At 45.2% G+C, this 16,941-nt stretch overlaps 1 protein-coding gene across 5 annotated transcripts in view; it reads left to right on the top strand.

Moving 5' to 3' along the window:
• Positions 1–16,941, top strand: part of LOC121868893 (serine/threonine-protein phosphatase 2B catalytic subunit 2-like) — a 303,013-nt gene that overhangs the window by 237,529 nt on the left and 48,543 nt on the right. For all 5 annotated transcript variants that reach the window (XM_042369915.1, XM_042369897.1, XM_042369907.1 and 2 more), the window contains exons 5-8: positions 5,309–5,420; positions 6,660–6,805; positions 12,232–12,371; positions 16,141–16,218. In XM_042369915.1, coding sequence (XP_042225849.1) covers positions 5,309–5,420; positions 6,660–6,805; positions 12,232–12,371; positions 16,141–16,218 — 476 coding nt within the window. The remainder of the gene's footprint in view (positions 1–5,308; positions 5,421–6,659; positions 6,806–12,231; positions 12,372–16,140; positions 16,219–16,941) is intronic.

Raw genomic sequence — 16,941 nt, 5'->3', positions numbered from 1 at the left:
TGGGGGTGGTGGTGGTGCTGGGGGTGTGGTTGTAGGGCTGTGGGTGGGTTGTGGGGAGATGGGGTGGTTGTGGGTCTGGGGGTGTTGTGTTTGTTGGGGTGGGGTGGTGGTTGGGGTGGGGGTGGTGGTTAGGGCTGGTGGTGGGCTGGGGTGGTGGGGCTGGGGGTGGTGGTTGTAGGGGTGGGGTGGTAAGGGGTGGGGGTGGTTGGGGTGGGGTGGTGGCTGGGGTAGGGGCTGGGGGTGGTGGTTGTGGGGGTGGGGGTGGGGTTGTGAGGGGGGGGTGGGGGGTGGTGGATGGGGGTATTGTTTGGGGGGTGGTTGAATGGGTGGTAGAAAGAGGGGGTGGGGGTGGTAGTTGCAGGGGTGGGGGTGGTGGTTGTAGGGGTGGGGAGTGGTTGTAGGGGTGGGGTGGTGGTTGTGGGCTGGGGTGGTGGATGGGGGCGTGGTTGGGGGGTGGGGGTGGTGGTTGGGGGTGGGGGGGTGGTTGTACGGGGTGGGGGGTGGTGGTTAGGGGTCAGTGGGTGGTCAGGGGCTGGGGGTGGGGGTGGTGGGGCTGGGGGTGGTGGTTGTGGGGGCTGGGGGTGGTGTTGTGGGGGGGGGTGGTGGTTTTGGGGGGCGGGGGTGGTGTGGCTGGTGGAGGCTGGGGGTGGTGGTTGGGCTGGGGGGAGGTTGGGGCTGGGGGTGGTGGGCTGGGGTGGTGATGTGTGGGTGGTGTTGGGGCTGGGGTGGTAGTTGGTGGTCAGAGTGGGGGGCTGGGGTGGTAGATGTGGGTGGTGGTTGTGGGGGTGGTAGGGGGTGGGGTGGGGGCTGGGGTGGTGGTTGGTGGCTGGGGTGGTGGTTGGTGGGCTGGGAGTGGTGGCTGGTGGGACTGGGGGTGTGGATGTGTGGGTGGTGGTTGTGGGGCTGGGGTGGTGGATGTGTGGGTGGTGGTAGGGGCTGGGGTGGTGGTTGTAGTGGCGGTGCTGATGTGTGGGTGGTTGTTGAGGGCTGTGGGTGGTGGTTGTAGTGGGGGTGGTGGTTGTGGGGTCAGGGGCGTGGTGGTTAGGGGCGGGGGTGGTGGGCTGGGGTGGTGGTTGGGGTCAGGTGGTGAGTGGGGTTGGGGTATTGTGGGGCTGGGGTGGTTGTTGGGGCTGGGGGTAGGATGTGGGGTGGTTGTTGAGGGGCTGGGGTAGGTTGGGGGCTGGGGGTGGTGGTTGTGTGGGTGGTGTTGCTGGGGTGAGTGGTGGATGGGTGGTTGTTGTAGGGCTGGGGTGGTGGTTGGGGGCTGGGGGGTGGTGGTAGGGGGTCAGGGGTGGTGGACGTGTGGGGTGGTGGTTGTGGGGGTGGGTGGTGGTTGGGGCTGGGGGGTGGTGGTCAGGGGGCTGGTTGGTGGGGATGTGGAGTGGTGTTGGTGATGGGGAGTGGCGTTTGTGGGGGTGTGGTGGTTGGTATTGGGGGTGGTGGTGGGTCTGGTGGTGGTGGTTAGAAATGGGGTGGTGGTCTTAGGATGGTGGCGGTTGTAGGTCTGGGGGTGGTGGCTGAAATGGGGGTGGTGGCAGGGGGTGGTGGTTAGGGGGCTGGTGAATGTGGTGGTTGTAGTGTGTGGTAGGCGTTGTAGGTCTGGGGGTGATTGATAGGTATTGGTAGTTGGTGGTGGTCAGGGCTGGGGTGGTTGTGGGGCAGGGGTGGTCAGAGGGGGTGGTGGTTGTGGGGGTGGTGGTCAGTGGGGCTGAGGGGTGGTGTGGTCAGAGGGGCTGGGGGTGGTGGATTGTGAGACTGGGGTTGTGGTAGTGGTGGCTGGGGGTGGTAATAATGGTGGTCAGGTGATGGGGGCAGGTGGTGGAGGCCAGGGTGGTCAGGGCTGGGGTGGTGGTTGTGTCAGGTGGTGGGCTGTCAGATGGGGCTGGTCAGAAGTGGTGGCTGGGGGGCTGGGGGTGGTTGGGGCTGGGGTAGGTCAGGGGGTCGTGGTGGTCAGGATGTGGTGGTCAGGATAAGGTGACTGGGTGGTGGTTGGGGGCTGGGGTGGTGGTTGGTGGGGCTGGGGTGGTGGTCATGCTGGTGGTTGTGGCTGGTGGTGGTTGTGGGGCTGGGGTTGGTGGTTGTGGGGGTGGTGGTTGGTGGCTGGGGGTGGTGGTTGGGGGTCAGGCTGGGGTGGGGCTGGGGTGGTGGTCAGGGGCTGGGGCTGGTGGTTGTGGGGTGGTGGTTGGTGGCTGGGGGTGGTGGTTGTGGGGCTGGGGGTGGTGGTTGTGGGCTGGGGGTGGTGGTTGTGGGGTCTGGGGTGGTGGTAGGGGCTGGGGTGGGCAGGGGCTGGGGGTGGTGGTTAGGGGCTGGTGTGGTGGTTTGCGTGGTGGTTGTAGGGGCAGGGTGGTTGTAGGGTTGTGGGTGATGGTTGTGGGGTGGTGTCTGGGGTGGTGGTTGTAGGTTGGGGGCTGATGGGTTGTAGGGCTGGGGTGGGGTAGTGGTGGGGGTAGGGGTCTGGGGTGGTGGTTGGGGGCTGGGGTTGGTGTTGTGAGGGCTGGGGGTAGGGTGGGGTTGTGGGTGATGGTTAGGGGTGGTAGTGGGGGGTGGTTGTGGTGGGGGTGGTGTTGGACGGGTTGTGGGGGGGTGGTGGTAGGTGGGGCTGGTGTTAGTGGTGTAGGGGTGAGCTTGCGGTAGGGGGCTGGGGGCGGTGGTAATGGTTGTGGGGCTGGGTGGTGGTTGTGGGGCTGGTGGTCAGGGGCTGGTGGTGGTGGTTGTGGGGCTGGTGGTGGTGGTTGTGTTGGTTTTGTTGGCGGTTGGTGATAGTGAAGAGCAGTTTACCATACAGGTGTTGGTGTGCGTGGTGGTGCTTCTGATCAAATGGCGTGATCGGGGTGGGGTGGGGGAGGGGATGAGTGGGTGGGTGGGTGGGTGGGTGGGTTTAAAGGTCACTGCATAAAGTGTTCCCCACGGCCCCAAAGGATCAACACCCCCACCCCCCTCCCTCTCCCCTTCTCCCTCTCTGGCCTCAACAATCATGTGTGTAACAACTAATTACGCTCTGTGATTCTCCCGGACAGTGCATATGTTGTGTATTAATCACAAAGCATTAATGGAACAGTAATGAATAGCAGCTACAGACAAAATGCCTTTCTTTGTTATTGGTGTTTCAACCATATCGTAACGTTAGCCACCTCCTATATTGAAGCAAGGGTGGCCGAGAGGTGGTCATTCAGCTGCGTTAAGCTTCCCTGGGAAACGAGGCACCGTTAAAAAAAAGTTTATCACACAGGTTAGGAAAGCCAGGTATTCGGACTGACCAAAAGCAGCTCTGTGTGTGTTACTAACTACAGTAGACGTGGAAGTAACCGTACTAGGCATGATGTGGTAGTAAAAGTTGTAGTCTAGGTTTCTAGCTAAAGTGGTAGCAGTGCTATAGGCTTCGAGGGGCGGTCCATGGGTTGTGAAACTGGATATACGATGCAAAGGCAGAACCACAACTTATATCTTTCCATAACGTTTTCCGGACGTTAATTCACTTAGTTCACTTGTCCTACAAACTCAATAAACTAGTCTTATTACCAAGTTTTCTGACTGTTTCTCAAACTTCTTGTCAGTAGCTTCATTCAGCTCATGATCCTGAAAGCGGTGACCTCGGAGTTTGGACATATGTTTTGAAACCGATAATTAGCTTACGGGGACAGTACTGGGTTGTGGGGGAGGTGGTAGAGTAGCCCATCACAGTCGTACGTAGCGATTTGTATGACGCGTGATTTGTGGACCGGTGTCTTGTAGAGCAGTACACTACTAGTTAGCGCTCCCCGTAGTTTCTCCCAAAAGGTGCCCCTCTTTTTATTGCTTTAGGTTTGCATAATAGTCACCTATGATATTTGTTTGTGTGGCAGGTAGTTGATCAGCACAATCCCTTTGGCATCACAGGAAATCGAGTCTATGATCTTTGTGGCAGAAGGTTAACTTTTGAACTTCTTAAGGATCGGAAAGTTGTCGTGCTTCCGTGGCATGGATTCTCTCTTTAACGTTGGGATTAATTGATGAATCTAAGTCGCATCTCCCGGCACCAACCGGGAAAAGGTTGGCGAGATCAGCTTCGTACAGTTCAAGGAGTGTCGATAATTTAGTCAATCCTTCGGTGTCGTTCTTGAGGGCCGAGTTTTCGGGAATCCATCTTAAAAATCTCAGAAATCCCTAAATGTTTATGTATGATCTGGTCAAAAGGCCTCCCTGTGAAATACCAACCTCGATGTTTATTCCATCTACGTACTTTCATACACTTATCCACTTCAATAATTCTAGCTACAATTTCTTCGTTAGTGGCATCTGAAGTCTCTTTGGGGGGGAGGGGGTATCAGCGTTTGAATCCTTGGTCCACCTTGTTCTACAGTAGTGGTATACAAGGAAGTCTGCCCCACACATCCCAACATTGCGTCGACGAATTTCCTTTGCTGTGGAACTTTTTGGTTGACTTTTATATATTGCGAAGCTTAATTTGGACACGGCTGTGGTGGCGTATATTTGGGGTGATAGTGATGGTAGTACGGGAGCTATATTCAGTATACAGTACGTACTACACACCACTAAATGTCCCCACTTTACTGCCTCACACTCCTGTACTCACTCAGTTGCGAATAAGTTACCTTCTATGTATAGAACTAAACAAATCATTTATTTGAAATATTCTTAAAATTCAATGCCATAATATCCTGACCACGGGGTTTAATTATTCAGACCCTTTGTGAACTCTGCTCTGTAATCCTGTTGCGCTACCGCTCACAGGATTAGTATGGGGTGCACAATAAACAAGCTGCTGCAAGTGGCAAAATTAAGTTGAATTAAATCTCTCTCTCTCTCTCTCTCTCTCTCTCTCTCTCTCTCTCTCTCTAAAAGACATGGTAACGGACAATTGGATACGGTTCTCTCAGTTGTAGATCTTGACAGACATATTAGAAATGTTCTACATATGCAATAAGTGGGACGTGAAATTCTTCCCCCAATAAATAAACAAGGAACATTGTTGACGTACTGAATTAATCTTAGGTTATAGGTATAAGCTTCTGTCTGTATCTCATATGTGAGTATGAAATTTATTCAGTATATTCATTGATGTTTAAAGTGTTTTATAGCCAAATTTTTTACCTGTTGGATATATCAGTGTGGGGTTTGTTCAGGTTATAAAATGTTAAAGGAAAAAGTATTCCGACGTTTTACAAATATTTAAAATTTTTGATCTGTGTTTATGATTGTTTATTTTTAACCAAGGCTTCTGCTTATACTCTCACCCATAAACATTTTCCCTCTAACAGATGTCAAATGTGATACCATTCCTTACTAATTTATTTTTTTCTCTTTTCAGTGTGTTCTTTATCTATGGGCGCTAAAGATATGTTACCCCAACACTTTATTTCTATTAAGAGGAAACCACGAGTGTAGGCATTTAACAGAATACTTCACATTTAAGCAAGAATGTAAGTACCACCTTCCTTTCACTGTAACCATACCTCACATCAGGGCAAGAGTGTACTTATTATACCGTTGATTACTTGTGTGTTTCAGCACTTAGTCAGTATCTTCACGTGTTTCATAATGCTCTTAAGTTTATCGTTGAAGTGTATCCACACATGGGTGAACTGAGCCAACAAGTATGGCAAAATCCCTGAATGACTAGTAATAATTTGGTAAACAAGTTACCTAGAGCCTTGAATAGTTGGCAGCCTGAGTGTAGAGTAAGTCTTTGGTAAACAAACTCTCAGCCTTGAATAGTAGGCAAGTTTTGTGTTCCACTTTGCATGGACATTTTACCAAGCTTAAATGTCTGTGATGCTTTTTTGGTGGTCTGTACACGTATAAAGTTACAGAAGCTGGAGAAAGGGGAAAACACCAAAAAATAATAAAAGTAAATAGAAAAAATAGAAAGTTGACCGACGCCAGACACCTCGTGTAATGAATGACCCGAGACGTTTACCTGTTGCCCTTGACGCTGAAGCTTCCCACACAGTACTGCGTTACACCAACCCTGAGGTAGACTTGTGACTGATGACCTTCAACAAGATGCAACCTTGACCTTTTGCGTTTTCCAATTGACCTACGACTCTCATGAATAATTTTGGGAATAAAAATACGATAAAAACAGCCCCCTTAAGCTTAACCATTTTACTGCCAGGTTTTATCACCAGTTCAAAGAATAGAGTAAAAAGATATATACATTTAACACAGACAGATGCTGATAGACAAAATAGGTAGATTCCTTCATCTGGCGTCAAAGCTGTCGGTAACAATATTTATAGTGGATAACAGATGTATAATTGTATATTGAATGTGCCTTTTGTCCAATACTGAAGTTTGATGAGGCAGTCGCTACATCACTACGCTCGGTGAGGGGCGTTGGTGGGGGGAGCTTGTCAGTATAAGGCATCCCCTGCAGTATAAGGCATCTCCTGCTCACCCACAAGTTGGTGACCCCACCACCACTCGCCACTTGATAAGTCACTTTTCACCTTTTTAGATCAGATAAATGGTGTATTTTGACCCCAGATCAAACTGTTAATACCATTGGCCGCCATACAGTGACCGTGCACTACAACTCGTGGGACTGATTATATCAATACTGTGTACTGTGGACCTTAATTTGTGTTGTGAGGATGACTGTTTATTGTTGTTGTAGGTAAGATCAAAACAGTTAGCGAGTTGTGGTGTTGTTATTACAGGTAAGATCAAATACAGTGAGCGAGTGTACGACGCGTGCATGGAGGCGTTCGACTGTCTGCCCCTTGCTGCCCTCATGAACCACCAGTTCCTGTGTGTCCATGGCGGCCTCTCACCCGAGCTACACACACTCGACGACATCAGGAAGGTAGGTGGCCACTTAGCTTACCTCCCCTTTCCTTTCAAACTCCCATCACTCCACTAGGTTCTCTCTCGCCCCCCCCCCTTCCTTTCTTTTCCCATTCTTTAGTACACAATAGCTTCTTCCTCGCCTCCTCCCCCCCTCCATTCTTCGTAATAATAATAATAATGATATTTATTGAATCAAATTGTCATACAGGTTTATAATTAGATAAGTATGTTTATAAACTATGCTGTTATACAGTTCAGCATGAATATAGACAAAGTAGGTATACGGTGCACGTTGGCCATGGGAGTATACAGTTTCCTGTGTGCCGAGACAATGCAGGTAAACAGTAAGACAACTTAACCAAAGATACCCAACAAAGCTTTCGGGTGCTTACTTCCAGGTGTGTCCCTATTCAATAACTTTTCCCTCTCCCCCGTTCATTCTTCCTCCCATTCTTCCGTATTCAGTGACCTCCCCACTGCCCCATTCCTGTATCTAATCTACACTCCAGTCCCCATACCTTCCCCGTTTTCCTTTCCTTCCACTCCTCCTGCAGCTTGATGCCATACACAGGTGAAACTGGCCATGTGAGTTAAGCTCGGCCAACACCCTCTCTTAAGCTGGGCCACCTCCTGTATTTTTAAAGTAGAAACAATACTCGGGTTTATCTCCGATTAAGACGAATAGTGTACTCTTAGTGTTGTTGTTTGTTTGGCAGCGACCACAAAAATCTCGGCACTTAAAGATCTAGAAATTAACTCTTTGGGCACGATAGTCAAATAACCCAGTCCAGTGAACACCTTTTGTGAGTCGCTAACTGACGTTAATTACCTCACCAAGGAGGAGAATTTTCTTACACTGCCAAGCCACACTAATGCAGCCTATTTTATACATAAACAAATCATGGTAATTTATCATAACTTTGATATCATTGAGCTCTATTGTGTAGTATAATTATTATTGACAGGGATAAAGTTCTTCATTGACCAGTACTATAACATCATCTTCCTTGCCTTGACAACCGTTTGGTTTTACAGTAGTTATGGGTAGAAAACACAACACGTGTCAGTGACCACCTTTGTTTTCCTGCTATTCCGGGACCACCACGAACCCTCTCACCATCGTCCCAAATCATTATTTTGTATTTCTCAGAATTTTCAAGCTTTTCAAGGACATTTTATCTGCGACCAATAAAATGACCCACAATAAGTACATATAACGTGATGCACAATACGGTACGTTGTAAGAGTACCATCCTCGACTCAAACTAGAAATTGTTGCAATATCAGGTTAAAACGTACTGTCCTAGAATTATACCGTAAGTACTGTCACAATCATATCGTAAGTACCGTTACATAATTATACCGTAGGTACTGCCACATAATCATACCGTCAGTACTGTCACATAATCATACCGTAATTACTCTCCCCAGAATCATACCGTAAAAACTGTCCCAGACTCATAACCTAAAGTACTGTCACAGAATCCTTCCTAAAGTACTGTCACAGAATCCTTCCTAAAGTACTGTCACAGAATCCTTCCTAAAGTACTGTCACAGAATCCTTCCTTAAGTACTGTCACAGAATCCTCCCTAAAGTGCTGTCACTGAATCCTTCCTAAAGTACTGTCACTGAATCCTTCCTAAAGTACTGTCACAGAATCATACCATAAGTACTGTCACTTCTTAAAGACTAAATCAGCTGCCAGTGTTAGCCCTCCCGGGGACGCCATAATTACAAAATCTAACAGGTGTAACACAAGAATTACCAGGAGGAGAAGTCCCGCAGTACTAATATTATCAATAGTAACATGGTAGTAAGAAAGATATTGGTAATGACGATAATACTGTCAGTAATATTGATAGTAGTGGTGGTAGTAGTAGTGGTGGTAATAATGTTTGTTAGGCGATTCCCGTCATCTGTGGTCGATATTCCGTCATCTACTGGATAATTAACCTAACCAGAGGTGACAGGGAACCGGGGTCACATAACTCGTGGTTATGTGAGGGCAGATCTGAGTGGAGTTGGTGGTATATTAGCTATTGGTGGGGGTTTGAGGGGAGGGTCTGGGTGGAGTGGGCGGGATTTTAGTTATTGGTGGTGTTATGAGGGGAGAATCTGGGTGGGGTGGGCGGCACATGGGTACTGACAGTGGGGTGAGAGGTGGGGCAGGATGGAACTGTGGGTAATGATGTAGGAGTGAGGGGCGAGCCGAGATGGGATAGGTGGCACTTCGGCAACCAATGGCGATAGTGTGGGCAAGAGGTGTAAGGTTGGATTGGGATGGCAATACTGCAGCAATTAGAGATGGTGTGAGTGTGGAGGGCGGTATGGGGTTGGCAACACTGCAACAAGTGGTGGTGGGGGTGTGGGTAGGAGGACATGGGCGGCACTGCGGAACCTGGGTTGGGGTGGGCGGTACTGCGGTAATTGGTTGTGGTGTGGGTGTGAGGGATGGGGTGGGGTAGACGGGGTTGCTGCAACAGGTGTTGGTTTGGGTGTGAGGGGCGGGGCGACATGGGTTGTGCTGCGGCAAGTGGTAGTGGTGAGGGCGGGACGGGGTAGTGCTGATTGGGTGGCACTGCGGCAACTGTGGTATCCTGGATATGAGGGGCGGGACAGGATGGGCGGCACTGCGGTAATTAGTAATGTTGAGGGTGCGAAGGGCGGGGTGGGTGGCACTGCATCCACTGATAATGGTGTGAGGAGTGGAATGGGTGGCACTGCGTCCGCCGGTAATAGTATGAGGAGTGGGATGGGTGGCACTGCGTCCACTGATAATGGTGTGAGGAGTGGAATGGGTGGCACTGCGTCCACTGATAATAGTATGGGGAGTGGGATGGGTGGCACTGCGTCTACTGGAAAAGGGGTGGGTGTGAGGGGCAGGACTGTAGCAACTGGTATTGTGAGTGAAGACTGGGCGAGGTGGGTGGCACTGCAGCAACTTTAATGGTATGGGTGTGAGGGGTGGGGCGGTATGGGTGGTACTGCAGCATTTTTGTGGTGATATGGGTGTAAGGGGCGGGGCGGGGTGGGCGGCACTGCGGCAACTGGTGGTGGTGTGGGTGTAAGAGCGGCGGCGGCGCGACCCACCACTGGTTACCGTGGCAACGCTCGGGATCAATCGCTTCCCACCAGCACACGAGCGAGTCCTGCCCTGCTTGCCTGCCCGCTACTCCTTGCCCTTATCCTGCTGGTGCTCTCACTGGTACTCCTCCAACTCCTCCTTCCTCCAACACGTCTTGTACCCTCGCCTCCCTCACCCCCATGCTGTCCACCGCCATCAACTAGTCCTTTCTTTCCCGGTTCATGGGTGACAGTCTTGAGTGGAAACAGACACACGTGGTCAACACAAACAAACAACAGCTGACTGACTTTGCGAGTTGACCATCATGATGAATGGCGGATCGCAGGAATGAATGAAAGGGTGCTCTAAAACTACTCACACCCAACCCGTTGTGTAGTTCACCAAGCCAATCCCTGACAGTAGCCAGGATGGACAGTACCAAAAATTTACAGTAGCCAGGATGGATAGTACCAAGAGTTGATAGCAGCTAGGATGGATAGTACCAAGAGTTGACAGTAGCCAGGGTGGATAGTACAATGAGTTGACATTAGCCAGGGTGGACACTACCAGTAAAGTGACAGTAGCCAGGGTGGATAGTACCAAGAGTTGACAGTAGCCAGGAAGGACACTACCAATAAGTGACAGTAGCCAGGGTGGATAGTACCAAGAGTTGACAGTAGCCAGGAAGGACACTACCAATAAGTGACAGTAGCCAGGGTGGATAGTACAATGAGTTGACATTAGCTAGGGTGGACACTACCAGTAAAGTGACAGTAGCCAGGGAGGACACTACCAATAAGTGACAGTAGCCAGGGTGGATAGTACAATGAGTTGACATTAGCCAGGGTGGACACTACCAGTAAAGTGACAGTAGCCAGGGTGGATAGTACCGAGAGTTGACAGTAGCCAGGATGGATAATACCGAGAGTTGACAGTAGCCAGGATGGATAGTACCAAGAGTTGACAGTAGCCAGGGTGGACACTACCAATAAGTGACAGTAGCCAGGGTGGATAGTACCAAGAATTGGCAGTAGCCAGGATGGATAGTACCAAGAGTTGACAGTAGCTAGGTTGGACAGTACCAAGAGTTGACAGTAGCAAGGATGGATAGTACCAAGAGTTGACAGTAGCCAGGATGGATAGTACCAAAAGTTGACAGTAGCCTGGGTGAATAGTACCAAGAGTTGACAGTACCAGGATGGACAATACCAAGAGTTGACCGTAGCCAGGTTGGACAGTGCCAAGAGTTGACAGTAGCCAGGTTGGACAGTACCAAGAGTTGACAGTAGCCAGGTTGGACAGTACCAAGAGTTGACAGTAGTCAAGTTGGACAGTAGTCAGGATGGATAGTACCAAAATTTGACAGTAGCCTGGGTGAATAGTACCAAGAATTGGCAGTACCAGGATGGACAATACCAAGAGTTGACAGTAGCCAGGTTGGACAGTACCAAGAGTTGACAGTAGCCAGGTTGGACAGTACCAAGAGTTGACAGTAGCCAAGTTGGACAGTACCAAGAGTTGACAGTAGCCAGGATGGACAACCCGGGGAAAGTTACTCAAATAAATTTGAAAAGAAGCCTCATTGGAGACTACAAAAGTAAGTGTCCTCAAATAGACGTTATGCTTGCGTGATGAAAACCAAATCCAACACTATAAAGTGTTGAATTAATGTTACGAGATTATAAGTTACTCAAACAAAAGTACACAAAAATATAAAGTAGTTTTATGTGCTCCATAGAGTTACTACTTCAATTAATTAACAAAATACTTGTACTGTTAATTCATTACTCGGCACCGCTGCAACACACATTAATTTATTAAGCAATTTTATACTTTTAGGAAATATGCAGCTTGTAAAGATTTGACATATAAAGTCATCTTCTGGACAAATGTATCATTAGCTTCATTACTTTTAGCTGTTTCACACTGTAGCGACACGTGACTCGTATGGTTTAGTGCACACCTTTCAAGTGTAAATATTTAAAACAATACTGTATTGTACTTAATTTAGAAACACTTTGGATGATGTTTCAAAATCCAGTCCTTAGGTTTTTTTCCTAAACCAAGTGTGTAAAAAAATCATAACGATGAAAATACAATAGAAATTAAGGAACTTTTTCAGTGTTCAAGGCCTTGTATTTATTTATTTTTCACACTCGGATGACCTACAACGAGAACAACTTTCTCTTCATTCGCTATAATTATTCACACTGTACTACTAGCTGTCTTCTTATATTTATACTGTATATCCTGTACCTTTACAGTATTCATAAACTTATGATATATGATAGTGTTTATTTTATTTAGTTTTATTTTTTGTTTCAACTAAAGTTTGAGGAGTTATTATGCCTTGTCTGATGACTGACTTTGCTTGCAGCTGGACCGGTTCAAGGAGCCGCCTGCATTTGGTCCAATGTGTGACATACTCTGGTCTGATCCCCTGGAGGACTTCGGCAATGAGAAGAATGCAGAGCACTTCTCCCACAACTCAGTACGAGGTTGTTCTTACTTTTACAGGTAAGTTTACTCTCGCTCTCTCTCTCTCTCATATATATATATATATATATATATATATATATATATATATATATATATATATATATATATATATATATATATATATATATATATATATATATATATATATATATATATATACACACACACACACACAGTGGGGTATGCTATAACGAATCTAATTGGTTCTAGAACCTTGTTCGTTATAGCATTCGTTCGTTATAGGATTAATTCGTTCCAGGCCCCCAAATACAACCACTTAACACTGAAAAATGTAATATAAAATTGTAAAAAAGTGCATAAATATGCATCTAAACCCCTGAAATAAAGAATATCATTAATATTTGTAATAAAAAACAATAAATTAGTAAAAAAAAATTTTTTTTTTAATAATGTTCGTTGTAGGAGTTTCGTTCGTTATAGAATTCTCAATTTTATAGGTAAAACCGTTTGTTATAGGAATATTCGTAGTAGGATCCGTTCGTTATAGCATACCCAACTGTATATATATATATATATATATATTATGTAACCGGTCGGAATTACTGGACTTTAATTTCTCACTAGACTTGGGGTTAATTAAAGATTATTAGATGGTAATTGTAGTGGAAGCGCCCCTTTGAGAAAAATCCCGAACCAGCACAAGAACACTTAAATTTACTAAACAAAATGAATTGTCCGTGACCCTTGAAAGGATAGCATCTGTGACTGGGATGAATGAGACACACTGTAAAATTTAAACACTTATATTCCCTCCAACACTACAAACACAATCAAATAATGGTACACCAATATGCGCACCTCTTAACCTGAGCTTAAAACACTACTCTGGGGAATAAAAGTTATACATGATATTGAGATTATTAGAAACTCAGACAATGCCTCATTTGACAACAATAAATTTAAGTATTAAGAAATGTTGCTTGCACACATGAAACAGGCCTTAAGGGCTTTCAACAAAATAATATCAACCACTGAGAAAATGGTATAAAAAAATAGAAATTAATAACTCTACAATGAATAGGCCTTAAGGGCTTTCAACAAAATAATATCAACCACTGAGAAAATGGTATAAAAAATAGAAATTAATAACTCTACAATGAATAAGCCGTAAGGGCACTCAACAAAATTATATCACCCCAACAGATGCACAATTCCTAACCTAACTTAAACACTACTCTGGGGAACAAAGGTTATACCTGAGATAGGAATTATAAGAAAATATTAAATGCAACACAGCATACATGAGTAACTGAAAAAATAGTGTTAAGTACCCACAAAAATATTATCACTATTATTAAGAAGTTACCGAGTCCACCAATGCCCGTGAACCATGCTTCCTAACCTAACACATTGATTCCACCTGCACTCCGTAGTTTTTTAAGGCACAACCAACAGGCACCCGTAGTTTAAGGCCCAAACCAGCCTTTCTCAACCTTGGAAATGTACCTCTAAGTTCCACTGTACTCTTGGTCCCAGTGTGTGACCCTGTATCACTCAGCTGGCTTCACTTTACCCCCAGTACAGTGACCCCTCGTTTAACGAATGCCTCAGTTAACGAAATTTCGGTTAATGAACTGCCTTCCATAAGGATCTTCAATTCGGTTAACGAACAAAAATTCGGTTAACGAATTTCTTATGAACCGACCTCAACATGATTTCGCTTGCACTGACCGGGCAACCAGCTTTAGTATCAGTCCGCCAATACATTAATCGGTTCTAGGGCTTAAATTCCTTACTATTTTAGTAAATATCAAGAAGTTTATACTATTCAATAATTTTAAAAGTTTAATATTAACTTTTTTAGTCATTTTAACAATTATTGAACATAATTGAAGGTAAAGAAACTAGTTTCTGGCGTGCCATCCAGCCTGTTAACACACCAGACAGGCGTTAGTCTCTCTCTGTTTTCAGTGGAGGTAACATCTTGCTTGAGACTCTCTTCAACTAAACGCTTTTTTCTGTGTTTCCAAGCAAATTATTGGTCATTTTGAAATATATTTTACATATTGACAATATATAATGCAGTGCAGTGTTGATTTAAAGAAAATAATCTTGAAATACACCAAGAGAACTAAAATTTTATGGATGAAATGGTGCCATGGGGTGACTTCACTTCCACCCCAATGCCTTTTCTTCTTCCTTCTCCTCCACCCCCATTCTAATTCCCATCATCATCATCATCATCCAGGAGCCTTCTACTTACACACCTCAAAGTAAATGAACTTTTCTACCATTTTTGTTGAATTTAGGCAATTTTCGGTGAGCTGGAACCAATTACCCAAAAACCCATTGAAACAATGGTTCCGGTTAACAAACGACCTTCTGGAACGGATCTAGGTATATGCTGATAACCACAAGGAAAGAAGAAAACACGAAGTTCCCAAGCGCTTTCGTGTAATTCACATCTTCAGGGGTGAAGATGTGAGTTACACGAAAGCGCTTGGGAACTTCGTGTTTTCTTCTTTCCTTGTGGTTATCAGCATGTATGTCTGTCTGTCTGTCTGTCTGTCTGTCTGTCTGTCTGTGTCTGTCTGTCTGTCTGTATATATATATATATATATATATATATATATATATATATATATATATATATATATATATATATATATATATATATATATATATATATATATATATATATATATATATATATATATATATATATATATATATATATATATATATATATATATATATATATATATATATATATATATATATATATATATATATTTTTTTATATATATATATATATTATATATACATACAGTCAACCCTCGCTTTACGCGGTCCCACTTTACGCGTTATAACGTTTAGGCGGTACCCAGCCGAACACGGAATGCTCACTTTCCGCGGTGTGTGTACCCTTTTACGCGGAGAGCGGTGCGAGCACGGTGCGCACAAGGTCGCCCAGTCATCAAAACATTACCGAGTTCTTCACCCACCACAGCCGGCCCAAGTCAGTGATAGTGATAATGATAGTGAGGATATGGACTTATATGGACTTTGAGGGGTTTGACAAAGAGGCCCTGCAAGCCTCTGTAGTGGATAGTGATACAATTGATACAAGTGACACAGGTGAGGGCCAATAATCTGCCCTCTGCCTCGGAACCAACCCCCCATCCCCGTGTGCACAGCCATCTTTTCTACTAATGTAAGTGTTAAAAAACCTTATATGATTGATATTTCTCTTAATTATTAATTGTGCATACCATCATAAAATTAAGAAGTTATTTTTACTACAATGTAGGTATTGTGTCTGAAAAAGTGGAGTTTGGGGGTCGGCCCGGTCTCTATTTCAATTAATCCCATATGTTATGTTGTTCACTTTACGCGTTTCTCACTTTACGCGGGCCGCCGTGGGTTTAATTGACCGCGTAAAGTGAGGGTTCACTGTAATACTTTTTCGTTGTCATACAAAGAAATCCATAGCAAAATTTATAACCATAGATTTCGATGTACTAAAAGGAGGCAGCAAAATAACAGGTATCACTTTACATTTTTTTTTGACAGAAAATTCCCAGTGGCAAAGCAAATGGAAAGTGGCAATGGCAGTGTTTGTAACTTGTTCATTATTTCAAATATGCTAATTGTTGAGGCTAATTTACCCTTGGACCATGAAGTCTACCCATGACATGTTGGTACTGGGTATATTATTTTAGGCATAAAAAATTGGTGTTATATGTCATCCTCTAATGTGATAATATAGAGCAAGTTGTAAGGTACATATTGTACTGGTAATTTTAATGTGTGGTTTCTTCCTCAGCTATGCAGCCTGCTGTGACTTCTTGCAACACAATAATCTTCTGTCCATAATTAGAGCCCACGAAGCTCAAGATGCAGGGTAAGGCTTGTGTTTTCTTGTACTGTATGTTGGTGTGGAGTATGGTATATTTTTTTTAATTTAGGTACAATATTTTCACAAATGCCATGCCCATCTTGTCTTTGTTGTACTACAGTTGCTTGTATTTGCCCTGTAACTTTGCAACTGGTTAAGATACAGTACTGGAGTTAACCCTGAGGTCCCGGGTGACGTTTCAGAACGTCCGCCTATTCCCGCCACTGTTTAATTATGTTTGGAAAAGCTCAATTTTTCTTGATTTATCCCCATGGGGGATTTACTGCCAGCAGCACCCAAACCCGGGGCTTAAGGGTTAAACACCATATACTGTACATTTATATCACTAGCTAGGATATGTTTTGTCCAAAACCTCTTGGCAATCTGCAAAGAGTAGTATTTTTTGTCTTTCATTTGTAAATGTTATGCTGTCAGCAATGACATTCGCTTAATGCTGTATTATTATGCTTGTTATCTTTAATCGATTTGGCAAGCACACAGTAGAAAGACCTATGTAATTTTCTTGGCATTATTTCATGTTGTCAATTAAAGTTGTATTGCTGTACAATACATGCTAATTTATGACCACATTCTTAAGGATTGTGTTCTCCAATACAGGTGTTTGCAAATTCTGTGGAACATATGTGCTAATTTAACATTGCAAGTGGTGGACAAAGTACTGGAAAAAGTTTCTTGAGCAAAAGTACAGTTACTGTGAAAAAGATGTAA

This window comes from Homarus americanus, unplaced genomic scaffold (genome assembly GCF_018991925.1).
Source record: "Homarus americanus isolate GMGI-L3 unplaced genomic scaffold, GMGI_Hamer_2.0 scaffold32583, whole genome shotgun sequence".
In the NCBI taxonomy this organism is placed as follows: domain Eukaryota; kingdom Metazoa; phylum Arthropoda; class Malacostraca; order Decapoda; family Nephropidae; genus Homarus; species Homarus americanus.
This window is presented reverse-complemented; position numbering and strand designations above follow the sequence as displayed.